General features: G+C 40.4%; 1 protein-coding gene across 3 annotated transcripts in view; it reads right to left on the reverse strand.

Moving 5' to 3' along the window:
* Nucleotides 1–15,256, reverse strand: part of LOC132869588 (adenosine deaminase 2-A-like) — a 29,356-nt gene extending 14,100 nt beyond the window's left edge. The window contains exon 1 of one of the 3 annotated variants that reach the window (XM_060902848.1): nucleotides 14,671–15,256. In XM_060902848.1, coding sequence (XP_060758831.1) covers nucleotides 14,671–14,760 — 90 coding nt within the window. In that variant the 5' untranslated portion in view covers nucleotides 14,761–15,256. Of the gene's footprint in view, nucleotides 1–2,395; nucleotides 2,879–14,670 lie in introns of those variants that run through there. The other 2 variants (XM_060902850.1, XM_060902849.1) reach the window with 2 other exon arrangements.
* Nucleotides 15,257–15,259: the final 3 nt, after the last annotated feature.

The following is a 15,259-nucleotide window of genomic DNA, read 5'->3' on the forward strand; positions in this document are numbered from 1 at the left end:
ATTGTGTAAGCACATCTTCAACTACAAAGCCGACATGGAAACCTGCGTTCGTCATTAAAAAGGCATTCGTCGACTATTTGAGGGATGTTAAGCGCTCTTGCTCGCTCATTCTCAATTGATAAAATGGCCAATCCACAGAGTCTCTCTTGACCCATTGCGCTCCTGAGATAATTTTTTTATCAATTTTAATTTGGAGAAAGAGTGCTTTGCTGTCGCAACTGAGACGGGGAAACTGAAAAAAGCAAGAAGGCCGTGCACACCTCACTAAATGTAGAAGTTACTGCTGGATGATCTACTACCAGCAACCTGGCCAGGCTAAGCACAGATGTGTGTCTCACTATCTGCTCCTTGAAACAAGCCCTAAATGACACTCGTTGACCAGGAAAGCTGGAGTCAATATCCCGACTATAGTGATCACACAGTCGATGGGCCACTTCGTATAGCTCCTCGTCCTTGGCATGCTGGAGCGTATTTGGATGAATAGCCTCAAACAAATGAGCAGTCCTATTTAAACTGACAAACCCTTGTGACAGCTGCTGAATGATTACATCAAGGCATGCATAGAACACATTCACCCGAAAATAATGTTCTGCATCGGAAAGCTGCTTTGAGTCTTCGCTAAGGTGATCAAAGTGGCGCTTCACTTTTTTCAACCTGGTGGCTACAAATTGCGTTTGACTGCCCCATTTCACAGCCAATGCCAGAGTGGAAGCCTTTGCCTCATCAAACTGCTCCCTGTACTCCTGTAGAGTTCGTACAGCATTCTGCAATTGTGCAGACGCTTTGAGGAGATCAGTGGTCTTCTCCTGCAGTAACTTTGAGATGGCATTAGTGCACTCCAAAATCTTTGTCTGAAGGCTGATTAAAAATATGAACTGAAATTTAGTAATGGCCTTTTTAAGTGCATCTGCCTCATCTCGTTCATTCATTTTCTCACTTGTAAGTGAGAGCTTTAATGACATCTCCATATCTGTACTTTAACGCAACAAGCGCATCGTAGCAGGAGGACCAGCGGGTTGGGCAGAGGCGTTTCAGGGTTATGTCCCTGCTCTCTGGGCTCAATAAGTCACCAAGTAATGCCCATCTCTTAACACTGTTAGCAAAAAAGGTTGTACAGTTGTTCAACCACATCATAAAACTGTCTAATCTCTGGGATAGTTTTGACAGAATCATTCAGTACCAAATTCAGACAGACAATGAGCTGCACAGTGCACGTACAAAGCAAGGGGCTCCCGCTCCGCTATTCTCGCTTGGACACCAGAATAAATTCTGCTCATGTTCGCTGCGCCGTCATAACCCTGTCCACGGCATCTGGAGAGATCTAAGCCATTCCCTTCAATGCAGCTAATAATTCAGCCCTCCAGTTCAGAAGCGGATGCGTTCACAGTTATCTCGAATCCAAGAAAAGCCTCAACTATCCTGATTTCACAGTGTTTTTTTTTTTTTTAACCATGATAAGAATGTGTAGCAAAAATGAGAGATATGTAGGTCAACTAGTCTGTAATCATGTGAAAACTTGTAGGTTTCAAGGAATTTCCAATGAAATCACGTAAGGCACATTTATTGGGAGGGCCTGAATGTCAAAGGGTGGGGCCCTGTACGGCTAGGGGGAGGGCCCAAGGCCCAGGGGCAATGGCCCCGCCCACCTCCCCTTTAGCTCCACCCCTGATCAGAACCCGATACAGATACAATTTTTATACCAGTAGAGCAAAGCAAGTCAAGTATATGACCATGATTATGTGTGGGAAAGTCAACATGCTGAGTTAAACCAAAACATTCAAAGACAGTCAAGAGCTCATCAGTAAGGGTAGTATCTCACTGGGCTGCAACAGCCTGCGACTAGTTGGAGACATAACAATTGCAATAAAATATGCGAATTAGCAAGAATTTTCACTTGGAATCACACTGAATTGATATTCGCATATTTTATCGCAATTGTTATGTCTCCAACTAGTCGCAGCCTAGTGAGATACACTTGCACTTCCTGTCTCACGGAAACTGACTTGAGAAGGGTTCGTGACAGCTTTGCGACACCAGCGACGTATTTGCGGCTATTTTGAGAGAAATTTTGTCGCAAGAATTTTTGAAACCGGAGCACCCCCACACGGACATGGGGAGAACATGCAAACTCCACACAGAAAGGCCCTCGCCGGCCATGGGGCTCGAACCCGGGCCTTCTTGCTGTGAGGCGACAGCGCTAACCACTACACCACCGTGCCGCCCTGAGTACATTATGTAACAAAAAATAATTACCATTGCTAGTTTTAGGTAGCTTAGAAACTGGCTCTTCCATTATTGCTGTTTCTTCCACGTTTTCTTGAAACGGCACTAAAACTTAGCTTCGAAGCCACAAAATACAACTTTGATGGGAAAAAATATATAATAAATTGCTTACCTCTCTTCACATCGAAAGAAGGATGAAAGTTTAGCTTGTTTTGACATGGAGAATTATTAACATGAGGAAATACTCATAATTCGCACCTAAAAAGACTGCAGCTACACTGGCAGCTTGACCATGCTTCCTAGTGTGATCGTGTTGTGCTTGCACAGAACTGTGTCAGTCCTGCGTGCCTTGGCTCGTGCACCTGAAGGTGCGCCTCAGGCTGCGCACACGCCTAATGAGCTCTGTGCCATGCATCGTTAACAAAGAACACCTGTCTTTAATCAATGAACTACGTTTGGGCTATTTAAGGACTTCGCCCATGCAAGGACGATGCAAAGTATTATGCCGCGTCTAGTGTGCCTTACAGAGCTTTAGTCCCTGTTCTTGTTGACCTCCTGGTTTTTCGACTCCTGTTTCTTGTCCCTTGAGCTTGTATAGTTTTGCCTCTGATATTCTGTCCGCGCCTCGATTGACCTCCTGCCTGTTTCCTCAATTACGACTTTGCCTGCTGTTTCGGACTGTTTGCCTGTTGTGTGCGTTTCACACACTTTACGCTCATATCACACTGTGTATTATTTAACATATCTGCATTTACATCCGCCTCTCCTGCACACACTCTGACAAACTGGTTTTCACGCCCAAACTACAGGAAGTCCATACAAGGTTATAGAAACCCTAATGAGGCTGAGGTGACAATCTAGTAAAAAAAAAAAATGCTAGAAAAATTACAGTGAGCGCTTTTCTAATATTCTTATGTGGCTATTGAAAAATGTATGGTCCGACGGGGGGGTGGGGTGGGGTGTCACAGGCACCCCAGGACCCCCCCTAGCTACGCCCCTGGAGATGGTGATGATTTGGGAGGTCAATAGATTAAGAGCAGCAACATTGGTATGGGAGTAGAGATTTTCAAAGCCAGATATTCACAGGATGTAACATCATGAAAAACAAACAAACTGAGTTTCAAACCACATTGGAAAACTGCAGCTAGACCTCCACCTTTCCCTGTGAGACGTGGCTTTGATATATGTGTGTATCCAGCTGGTGGAGACATATTTAAATGTAGATAGTCCTCAGCCTGTTGCCATGTTTCCACCAGCAGAAGTATGTCCAGGGTCTTTTGGATAATTAGGTCATTAATGAGTGATGCTTTGTTGGTGATGGAGCGGGAGTTTAAAAGCCCAATCTTTGCAGGAAATACAGGTGACAATCCAGAGACAGCAGAACATTGCAGTTTCCCAAATGAGTGAAAAACACCATCATTAGCGTTCTTGTTGACCTTGGCAATCCGATTGCAAGTCCGTATGATGGGTATGGAAGACTCCTAAGCATAATGAGCAGTTGGAGAGCGCAGAGACCGGTGAATATACCGAGGGCGGCGCGCGATTCCAAAAGAGCGGCACAGATTAAAGTGCATATCACAGGTAAATTCAGGAGCAAGATCAATGTAATTCTCCTATTTTATATTAAACTTTGGTCAAATATCTGTAACATTCTGCATTCTCTGCAATTTTTTTTACCTTGCGCAATACCAGAAAAATTCAGTTGAAATCAAGCCATTTGAGGCGAATTGGTCCGCCTCTGAAAAAACTTGGCATTTGGATTTCCCGGGAAACATTGATTTTCGTGACGTCATCTGCAGGACGCCTCCCTCTGAATCCTACATCAGCGCTGGTTTGTTTATGAGAAAATCACCTGGTGGTTTTCTGCAAATTTCTTCAACGTTATCACATAATTATTAAAATGGTTAACAGATGTATCATAGGAGGGTGTAGCAACACCAATCTTGATGGGATTAGTACTCATTGTTTCCCAAAAGACCGAACAATGAGAGAGAAATGGGAGTGCTTGGTCTACGCAGGCTGTGCACTGAAACCGTGCAAAGCTCGCGCAGCCTGCTGGCGCTTCCGCATGTGACGTCACGAATCTGGCTCCAGGCTCCCTTGGGATTTTTCCAGACGCGTTTTGTTATTTTATTTTTTTCTGCTGTAGGCAGATGGCCTCGTGCAAAATTACCCTTCTGGATGAGTGTGTAAAAGGACATACTTTCATATAAAAAAACAAAATTGGTCCAGAATATGCACTTTAAATACCGTGGAATCCAAGCGGTGCCGCGCACTAAGGCTTTTTAATTCCTCCGGCGAGTAGGTGTAAAACACGGGTAAAAGCCCGGGCCACAAAACCAATACCCAGACCCACAGTCACGATCCAAAAACAGATGGATAGGTAGGGTACAAAGCCACCTTAGCCTAACACCGCTCATAAACACCAGCGGAACCACACCCAGAGTACGGTGCAGGGAAGCAATTTGACTAACCAGCACATAAAACAAGGCAACAGCGTAGTACATGGTGGAAGCTCACTTATGCCCCTTTTCCACCAAAGCAGTTCCAGGGCTGGTTCGGGGCCAGTGCTTAGTTTGGAACCAGGTTTTCTGTTTCCACTGACAAAGAACTGGCTCTGGGGCCAGAAAAACCAGTTCCAGGCTATCACCAACTCTCTGCTGGGCCAGAGGAAAGAACCGCTTACGTCAGCTGGGGGGGGGGCGGAGTTGTTAAGACCAACAACAATAACAAGACCGCGAAAGATCGCCATTTTTAAGTGACGAGAAGCAGCAGCTGTACAAACGCGAAGTCATCCATTATTATTATTGTTGTTGTTGCTGCTGCTTCTTCTTCCGCGTTGTTTTTGCTTCGATATTCGCGCCAAGGTTTATGAAAACGTAGCGATGTAACTGACGTATACAGCGATGTAATGACGTATACAGCGACATAATGACGTGGCTTCCCTTAGCACCGCGAGCTACGGAAAAGCAAACTGGTTCTCAGCTGGCTCGCAAGTTGAACGAGTTGTGAACCAGCACCAGCACTGGCCCCGAACCAGCCCTGGAACTGACTGGGTGGAAAAGGGGTATCACTCACCACTGCTGAAGTCAAGCAGGTGGAAAGAAAGAGGGGGCTGGCAGGCAGGTTAACGACAGGTGATTGCAAAAAGCCGGTGTCAAAACCAAGCAAGCAGAGTCCGAAATTAACCAAAAAGAAACAAAATGGATTTGCAACACATTGCCAAAAATCAGAAGCACAGTTAAAGAAAACAAAAAAAAAGAAAGAAAACGCCAGGGAGAAGAGGCAGCAAACTCAACCAGAAACGGAAATGAGTGTGTATGAACACTAAGTGTAATGCAATAAGATTTAAAACAATGTTTCCAGTGCTGTGTCTTGTTTTTCTTTGTGTGCAAGTGACGTCACGTTTGATGTCCCAACCCAGAAGTCCGCCATGTTGGATGATAAACAACAAACAGGAACCAGCGCTTCACATCTTCTGCAACGCGTCATGCTTCGCCATTGCCTTTGAAGAAAGACAATGCCCATACTTGCCAACCCTCACGATTTCGGCAGGAGGCTCCCGATTTTAGCCTCCATCTCCCGCCTCCCAATCGTATTTGTTAAAAACTGGATAATCTCCCCATTTTGGGAAATCCCTACTGCCAAGTTTAAAATATTCCCAATTATGTCCAATCAGAATCGTATGAGAAACACTGCTGATTTTTAACCAATCAACGAACAGAACGACAGTCACTTCCGTAATGTAGGATTCACCCAGGCTGTCCGACATTTTTTATAAGCATTCATTCATCATAGCCACTAAACCCAGTACCAAATGACAGAAATATGAATGCAAATACCAGGTTGCATGGGAGAATGAATTTCCATGGATAAGCAAATTTTCAACCAGTCAGTTACACATTTTAAGGTAAAGATACCTTAAATCAGAATATAATGGACATTTGAGTGTGAAATTAAACTAGTCTTCCATACCATTTCAGAAACAAACTGTACAACTTCTAAAGTGTTTAGTGAAATTTTGCATGACAGAATTTGTTTGGTGAGTATATTTGAATAGTGTGGGAGTGTCTTAGTGCTATTTTGAATTTATGTTTGAAAGTTTTAAGTGAAAGTAAGTGAATTATCTGGAAAGTGACTGATTTTGATAAAGTTTTGAGGTTTTAAGTGAAAGATTACTAGTGAGTGTATTTTGGTCGGACTAAAATTTTGCATTCGAGTGAATTTCTTTGTGGAGTATATTTTGATAGTATGGTAGTATTTATAGTGCCGTTTTTAAATTTTGTTTGAAAACGTTCAGTCAAAGTTTGCAAATGAGCAAATTCCTCTGATGCATTCCGATAGGATTCTGATAGTATTTCTAGTGCTTTTTTAAAATTCTGTTGGAAAGTGGAGACATGCATTTTAGTAGTACTAAACAGTACAGTATTTATTTAATTGAGTTGTTACTTTTTTGGTTAAATCTTATTAAAATTTCAATTTATATATGATATTATAGTTCTCTGTTTTTTTACATGAGCTTACAGAAGGAAAACACATTTGAAGCAATCCAATAATACTTCAATAATTCAATAATACTCTCGTTTATTGTGACTATTTTAAGAAATGATAAACATTCTTCTAAAGCATCACTTATGTTATTTTCTGTGGGTCTCTGTATGTATACATACAATATTCAGGCATGAAATTTTTCAGCTAAAAATCTGATTTAAGACTTCCCTTTCATTGTTATTATATTAAAATTCAAGACAAGAGTATTATTTCAGATTTTTCACTCTGAGCTCTCTCATGCCTGATACATGAATCCCATAACCTATAGTAATTGATCGAACAATATCAACAATTCAAAAACTCTTTAATTGTATAAATTTCAAATGGTTTGCAATTAATTGGGATCCACTGTTTTTATCGTTTCAACCGCACATCAGACCCTCGTCCAATTGAAAAGGTCATTCACGCACTTTTCTCCCCCATGAGAATTTTGGAAAGTTGGCAAGTATGAATGCCTACTTTGTGTGCGGTGATGATGCTACTTGTGACAAAGAGAAACGGTTTTTCAAAGTTCCCCAAAATAATTAAAAACGGTGACAAAACAGATGAACTGTCCAGAGAATGCCGTGGTTCAAAAACATACATCGTAAAGACTTAAATGAGGAAAAAGCTAATTACATCCGCGTGTGTGGTGACCGCTTTATATCTGGTAAGAGTTCATTGCTAATTAAAGCAATGTTTTCTGCTGATTAAATTGAATTTTTGATCTTTAACATGAACACTTTGCTTCTCACCTTGCAAGAGCACTGGCAGACCTACACGATAAAACAAATCCAGATTGGGCTCCAACACTCAAATTAGGACACGAGAAGATCAAGACGAAAACTTCTTGCAGTATCAAGAAGCAACAGGATAAATGAAAGATCTGCCAAGAAAGCCAGATTAGAAGCCGCGCTCACTTGTGCCCCTTTTCCACCAAAGCAGTTCCAGGGCTGATTCGCAGCCAGTGCTTAGTTTGGAACCGGGTTTTCTGCTTCCACTGACAAAGAACTGGCTCTGGGGCCAGAAAAAACAGTTCCAGGCTAGCACCAACTCTTTGCTGGCAGTGTTGCCAGACACTGCTGACATTTTCCAGCCCAAAATATGTTCAAAACCCGCCAAAATGCACTTAAAACCGCCCAAAATGTAAAATGTACTTGATGCCTATCTTGTAAAGTAAAAATAATGCAGCTAAAGACCAGTATACTATTTGTAAATCGAACAACAATGCAAACAACTTCTAAATGGCAACATGAGACCGTCAGTGCTGGAGGTGAAAAATCTGCTGTCTGGTACTCGGCTCCGTATGGTTGAATCAGATTATAACTTTGCAATCATCTGCTGTGTTCTGAATCCTACATGCACCAGTAGGTGACGCACACGCATAATATTATGTCGGCTACGTTAGGCTACGATGCATATCTAACATCTGCATTGCTGAGGTTACTTATTTTTTATTTGTCTTTTATTTATTTATCTTTTTATTTATCCTGTTTGTTTTATTAATTTTATAGGCCTAGTTATTTTTGCTTAATTTATTTTTGTCTACATCCATGTATTTTCTTCATCTGTCATCCTGATTTTTGTGGATTTGTTAGATTGTACCTGTTTTATATACTTCAGTTAAAAAAAAAGTTAGGCTACGATGCATGGCTGAATGTAACATGAGAAGAGAAACTGGAGAATGGATTGCGTCATTCTTATTTACAAGTTTATGAGTTCAGTTTCTGCACTACATTACACACATTCATATTAGTCTTACAGTTACATAGACCTTTTTTGTTGAAATAATACTTAATGAGATTAATGTTTATTGTTAATGATTAATTTAGGCCAATGCTCGATTTTGGTTGTTTAAAATACCTAAGGGGTACTGGGTAAACTAAGTCTATGACTTGCCTCAGTTGACCAAAGATAGCTGTTTTTCCTGATTGGGTTACAGAAGTGTTTAATATGGATTGGATTGGATGTAGACTAGTGGACGTAGATAGTACATAGAATGTGCTGCATCAAAGTCCTTCTAAGGCTATATAAGTGTCTCTGGCTGCATTCTCACACAGAACGTTGGTGTGAAATATTTATAAGCATCTGATAAAAACCCGCCCAATTTTTGTCAACCAGCCCAAGCCATTTTTTTGCCCGCAAAGTAGAATTCAAAACCGCCCAATCTGGCAACACTGTTTGCTGGGCCAGAGGAAAGAACCGCTTACATCAGTGGGGGGGGTGGAGTTGTTAGGACCAACAGCAATAGCAAGACCGCGAAAGGTCGCCATTTTTAAGCGATGAGAAGCAGCAGCTGTACAAACGTGAAGTCATCCATTATTATTATTATTATTATTATTATTATTATTATTGTTGTTGCTTCGATGTTCACGCCAAGGTTTATGCAAACGCAGCGACGTAACTGACGTATACAGCGACGTAATGACGTGGCTCCCCTTAGCACCCCGAGCTATGGAAAAGCAAACTGGTTCTCAGCTGGCTCGCAAGTTGAACGAGTTGTGAACCAGCACTGGAACTGATTTGGTGGAAAAGGGGTATCAGGGCTCTACATTAACTTTTGAAACCACTTGTCCCGTCGGGCAAGTTGAAAGGAAATTTACTTGTCCGAATGTGAAGTTGACTTGTCTGAAGAAATATTTGAGAAAAAAAACACAAATAAACTATTTGTAATAAACTAATTTAACCAGAATTACTTTAACACAAAAATCTATTCACTGCAGAAAAAAATTGGACTCCATCAATCATTAATTTATTTATGAGAAATTGAAAACCAGAAAATTAAAATTATATATATTTTCATTTTTAAATTATTAACTTTGAATATATATCCTCCACTGATTAATTGTTGTTGTCTAATTATTCAGTGTGGCTCCTGTATGGTATTTAATGGTTGCAATGAAAGTTGTGGTGTTTTTTAGGTTTTTGTTGCGATTACATTGCGGAAGGAAGTGAAAGTTGCGAGAAATTGTTGCGATTTTCTCTTTTTGTGATTAAAATTGAGTATATTAAATATTAAGTTATTACTGAAAAACTATTGATGAAAAAAACAAAGACACTAAGAAATGGTCCTATAAACAACTTTACCAATATAAAAGATTACCAGGACTACAAAATGCAGAAAAATAGGCTTTACTTATCCAAATGCACCTGTTGGTTCAAAAGTTAAAGTGCATAGAACCTCACAGCACAACATAAAGTTACCTTAAAATATAATATAAATGCCTCAGCTTTCATGTAAGAAAAAACTATTAATACTAGTACTGTGTGCAGGCAGTCTCTCCTGAAGACTAAATTAAACAATAATTATAAACTAATAAAATAAATGGCTCAGGCTTCATAGAAGAAAAAAACAATTTGAACAGAATCTCACAGTATGATGCTGAAGCTGCCAAACAATGGAAAATAAAATACCATTTTGGCAAAAATGTTGGCAGCCATTAATTTCTTATATTAAGTAAAAAATAATGTAAAGTGCACACCACTGGCGGCTCGTTAATAGGGGCGATTTGGGCGACGCACTCCCAAACAGGGAGCGAGATTTTTTTTTTTTTTTATCTACTCCTACTACCAACAGTAATGTCATTGTCCAATCAGGCTAAGGTCGCGCCTGGTGTAGCCACGCCCTTTTGGGGCGATTTCTGTCAGGTTCAGATTTGCCCCAAAATCTCCCATTGACACTAATGGTACGTACGTTTTTTTCGAAAATCCTGCTCCCAATGCATTTTCTATTAGGTTTTATGTGCTCGCACAAGCAGCGTGCTTACGTCATACACCTGTTGTGCCGCGCAAGTGTTGCCAGATTGGTTTTAAGTGCATTTTGGCGGGTTTTGAACATAATTTTGGGCTGGAAAACGCAACTTGCGCGGGAAATGTGTGAACATTCTATGAAGATGGCGGCGAGTGTTGAGTGCAACAATACGATAGCGTCTCTGATAGAAGTTCCCTTTAGTCGTCGTACCAGTGAGGAGAAAACGGCAATCAAACAGCTAGGACCTCCTAGACCGAATTTAAACATCAAGCAAGTGTCTACGAAGGGGGAGAAGACCTGCTCAAGAGGTTTTAACAAGAACTGGTACCACCAGAAAACTTGGCTAGCTGGCTGTGATGTAGTCAATGCTCGTTTTTGCTACCCTTGTGTTCTCTTCCACCCTGGAAGTAGCACAGCAGACGGTACAGTGATATCTGATATTTGAATTTACTAGGCAGAAGTTTGTTTTTGTGTGTGTGTGTTTTACCAATGGCAGTTAACATTGCCATGTTTTTTGTTTTACCAATGGCAGTTTAACATTGCCATGCTTGGAATATTTCAGTAGCCTCAAGTTCTCTCTGACTTGGTGTAAATTAAGCATATTTTCAGTTTTTATATATTGTACAGTATATGTGTTCATTGGAGCCAGCAGCACCTTACCTTTTTTCCAACTTGTTAAGCCAAGTTGCACTGACTACAAAACCTTGTGTAACCTTGTGTGTATATATAGCTAAATAACTAAAGCCTTTTGTGTTCATTGACATGCTTGTAATACTTTAAATTTCCTTTTAAGGCATGGCTTTCTGGAGGAATTCTTGGGGAAAAAAAACTGCATAATTTATTTAGAATTATTTGTTGTTAAAATGGTGCAATTCCATATTAAAAAAACACATAATTAAGTTACACATGTTTGTTTGATGGTTATGCTTTTCTTCATCTTTTTCAAAACTTAAATAAACACTTTTTGGTTTATATCCTGCCACTTTAATTGCATTCTTTAGAATTGAAGAAATTAGAATATGTTTATAATTAAGAATTTGTGTCTACTTATTATAGAATACTGGAATAATATGAGAAAATAAATGAGTAATGTAATATTAATTGATTGTGATGCCAAATGTTTTGCTTTGAAGGCTTCACAATGAATCTTCCTTAGTTTTAGCCTGGCAAGCCAGACTAAATGTGAAAATTTGCCACTCGTAGGCAAAAATATTTTTGGCCGCTAGGCGGGTGGGTCTAGTTTACTAGGCTACCTTAGTTTGCCACCTTTAACTTGTTTAGTGTTCCCACCTAGTGGAGAGGAGAGATATTGTCTATATTGATATCTGAATTTACCAGGCAAAAACAAGTTCAGCCAATTGATTTGCTGCCTAGGTCAATTTACTTCAGTCCTGTGGACATTTACGGTCTGTGTAGACATAATGGGGGGAAAACTGCCCCACCTGAAAAAAAATTCAGGAGCCGCCACTGGTGCACACAGTCCTTCACTGTAAACATAACACACTTTCAGTAACAGAATTTAAGTCTATATAAACACTTACTCGCACACTCTGCTTCTCTTGAACATGTACACGGAAGTAAGGTAGTTTGTCGACGTCACCTCAAGACGACGCCAACGATTGGTCAAATTTGCGGGAAAGTTGCGGTGATCGGATGTAATTGTAACACCGCCCTGAATTCATGGGGATTGGTTGAATTTGTGTTGATGTTGCAAATCACAACATCGTGAAATCCTGGAGGGTCTGGTAAACGACCATTTACTTTTCAGCTCAAACACATGAAGCGGTATTGGCCAGTTTCGCAAGCGGAATATTGCGCATGCGCACATCACTCTTTCTGAAGAGAAACATCCGGCGATTCATCAAAACAATATGTTGAGTGAGATGCTTCGGAAATCATGTGACTAAACTGATAAATTTGATATGTAACCCGAATATCGGTGTATTTTGGCACTTGTCCAATCGGACAAGTAACTGAGATGATGAACTTGTCCGACATAAAGGATCACTTGTCCTGGACACGCAGACAACCGTTAATGTCGAGCCCTGGATCGGTGAGTTTGGATACACAAGGAGAACCACGTGGGTCAACTTTGCCAGGTGAGATATTAACGATGCAGTTCCAGTAACTTCATGTTACTTATGCACTTTTTGTTTTATAGACGTACCAGAGTCATGAAATTGTGCCTGAAAGCCTCCCAGGAGAGACAGACTGGAAGTGGTGCCGGACGGAACTCAGTGGGGTTACAAATACAGTGCTGAGCGTAAATGAGTACACCCCCTTTGAAAAGTAACATTTTAAACAATATCACAATGAACACAATTTCCAAAATGTTGCCAAGGCAAAGTTTAATATAACATCTGTTTAACGTATAACATGAAAGTAAGGTTAATAATATAACTTAGATTCCACATTTTTCAGTTTTACTCAAATTAGGGTGGTGCAAAAATGAGTACACCCCACAACAAAAACTACTACATCTAGAACTTTGTATGGCCTCCATGATTTTTAATGACAGCACCAAGTCTTCTAGGCATGGAATGAACAAGTTGGTGACATTTTGCAACGTCAATCTTTTTCCATTCTTTAACAATGACCTCTTTTAGTGACTGGATGCTGGATGGAGAGTGATGCTCAACTTGTCTCTTCAGAATTCCCCAAAGAAAATTATTTCTTTCCACCACAAAGGTGAAGGCTACAAGAAGATCAGCAAAGCTTGTCAGTCAGAATACTGTAGCAAAAGTGGTACAAAAATTTAAGAAAGATGGAACTACAACCATCTCACAGAGACGTCCAGGTTGTCCATGGAAGTTAACACCTCAACAGGAGCGTCTTCTGATGAGAAGGGCTGAAGAAAATCGGCATGCAAGTTCACTGCAGTTATCTAAAGAAGTAGAAAGCCAAACTGGGGTAACTATTTCCCGTGACACAATACAGCGTACACTGCAGAGGAATGGCATGCATGGACGCCGTCCACAAAAGAAGCCTCTCCTAAAGCCCAGGCACAAAAAAGCCTGCCTAGAGTTTGCCAGGGCCCATGCTGATAAAGATGAAGACTACTGGGACTCTATACTCTTGAGTGATGAAACCAAGATAAATGTTTTTGGAACTGATGGCTTCAAAACTGAAAAGGTGAGGAACACAAAGAAAAATGCATGGTGCCTACAGTGAAACATGGTGGTGGCAGTGTCCTTATGTGGGGCTGCATGAGTGCTGCTGGTGTCAGGGAGCTGCATTTCATTGATGGCATCATGAATTCACAGATGTATTGCTCTATACTGAAAGAGAAGATGCTACCACTCCATGCCCTTGGTCGTCATGCACTTTTCCAACATGACTAAACACACATCTAAGGCCACTGTTGGATTTCTGAAGAACAGGGTGAAAGTGATTCAGTGGCCAAGTATGTCTCCTGATCTGAACCCAATCGAACACCTATGGGGAATTCTGAAGAGACAAGCTGAGCATCACTCTCCATCCAGCATCCAGTCACTAAAAGAGGTCATTGCTGAAGAATGGAAAAAGATTGATGTTGCAAAATGTCACCAACTTGTTCATTCCATGCCTAGAAGACTTGGTGCCATCATTAAAAATCATGGAGGCCATACAAAGTTCTAGATGTAGTAGTTTTTGTTGTGGGGTGTACTCATTTTTGCACCACCCTAATTTGAGTAAAACTGAAAAATGTGGAATCTAAGTTATATTATTAACCTTACTTTTTCCCGTTATAAGTTAAACAGATGTTATATTAAACTTTGTCTTGTCAACATTTTGGAAATTGTGTCCATTGAGATATTGTTTTAAAATGTTACTTTTCAAAGGGGGTGCACTCATTTACGCTGAGCACTGTATCTCAAATGGAGCAGTGCAATAGAGATATGACTTGAAAATGGTTGCAACTTAAGAAAAAAAATACTGGAAGCTGATTTGACTTGATAAGATTGTCAAAGTATACTGTGCCTTGTGTAATTTCTCCATTGTTTTTTTTTCCTTTATATTTGAATGACATGAATGTGAAACAAGATTTATGACAGGATTGCCAATGCTTTGTCTCCTTATAATCATATCTTCTCTCTGCCCCCTGCTTGAATCCAAAGACACCCCCCCCCCCAAAAAAAGTACAAGCAAATACAAAAATATAGAGCAAAATATGCAAATACACTTACCGTTGAAATGAGAGTCTGTTCCACTGAATCTTTATTCACTACTGAGCCACACAGTGCTAGTAAGAGACTAAACTTACACAGCTGCCCCATGTCAAAACCCTTCACTTCCCCATTGTGTAGTAGCACATTTGGTCAGCTGAATAAGTCACTCCATTATTTCTCCCAAGGACATTGACAATAGGGGAACACAGTGAGTCATAAGATCCTAAATATGTTCACAAGAATTTCCACAGTTGCACATTCTTCAGTTTACCATCCTCCATTTTGAGTTGAACAGAGATGGACCCTGAACGATACATTTAGAGTCAAAGACAGAGAGGAGGACACAGAATATTCTTTATTTCTTTACATTAATTCCGCCTAATTAAGATTAAGTGGTTCAACAAGAAAAATGTATTCAGTTATACAGCACATAATCTGGACAAAATGGGACAGGGAACCACAGTAAACATCTTACAAACAAAAAATGCTGTAATGTGGACTAGAAAGTAAACCAAGCTATGGAGAAATGTCCACTTACGGTGGGGAAAATAAGTATTTGATACACTGCCGATTTTGCAAGTTTTCCCACTTACAAAGAATGGAGAGG

Source organism: Neoarius graeffei, chromosome 21, assembly GCF_027579695.1.
Source record: "Neoarius graeffei isolate fNeoGra1 chromosome 21, fNeoGra1.pri, whole genome shotgun sequence".
In the NCBI taxonomy this organism is placed as follows: domain Eukaryota; kingdom Metazoa; phylum Chordata; class Actinopteri; order Siluriformes; family Ariidae; genus Neoarius; species Neoarius graeffei.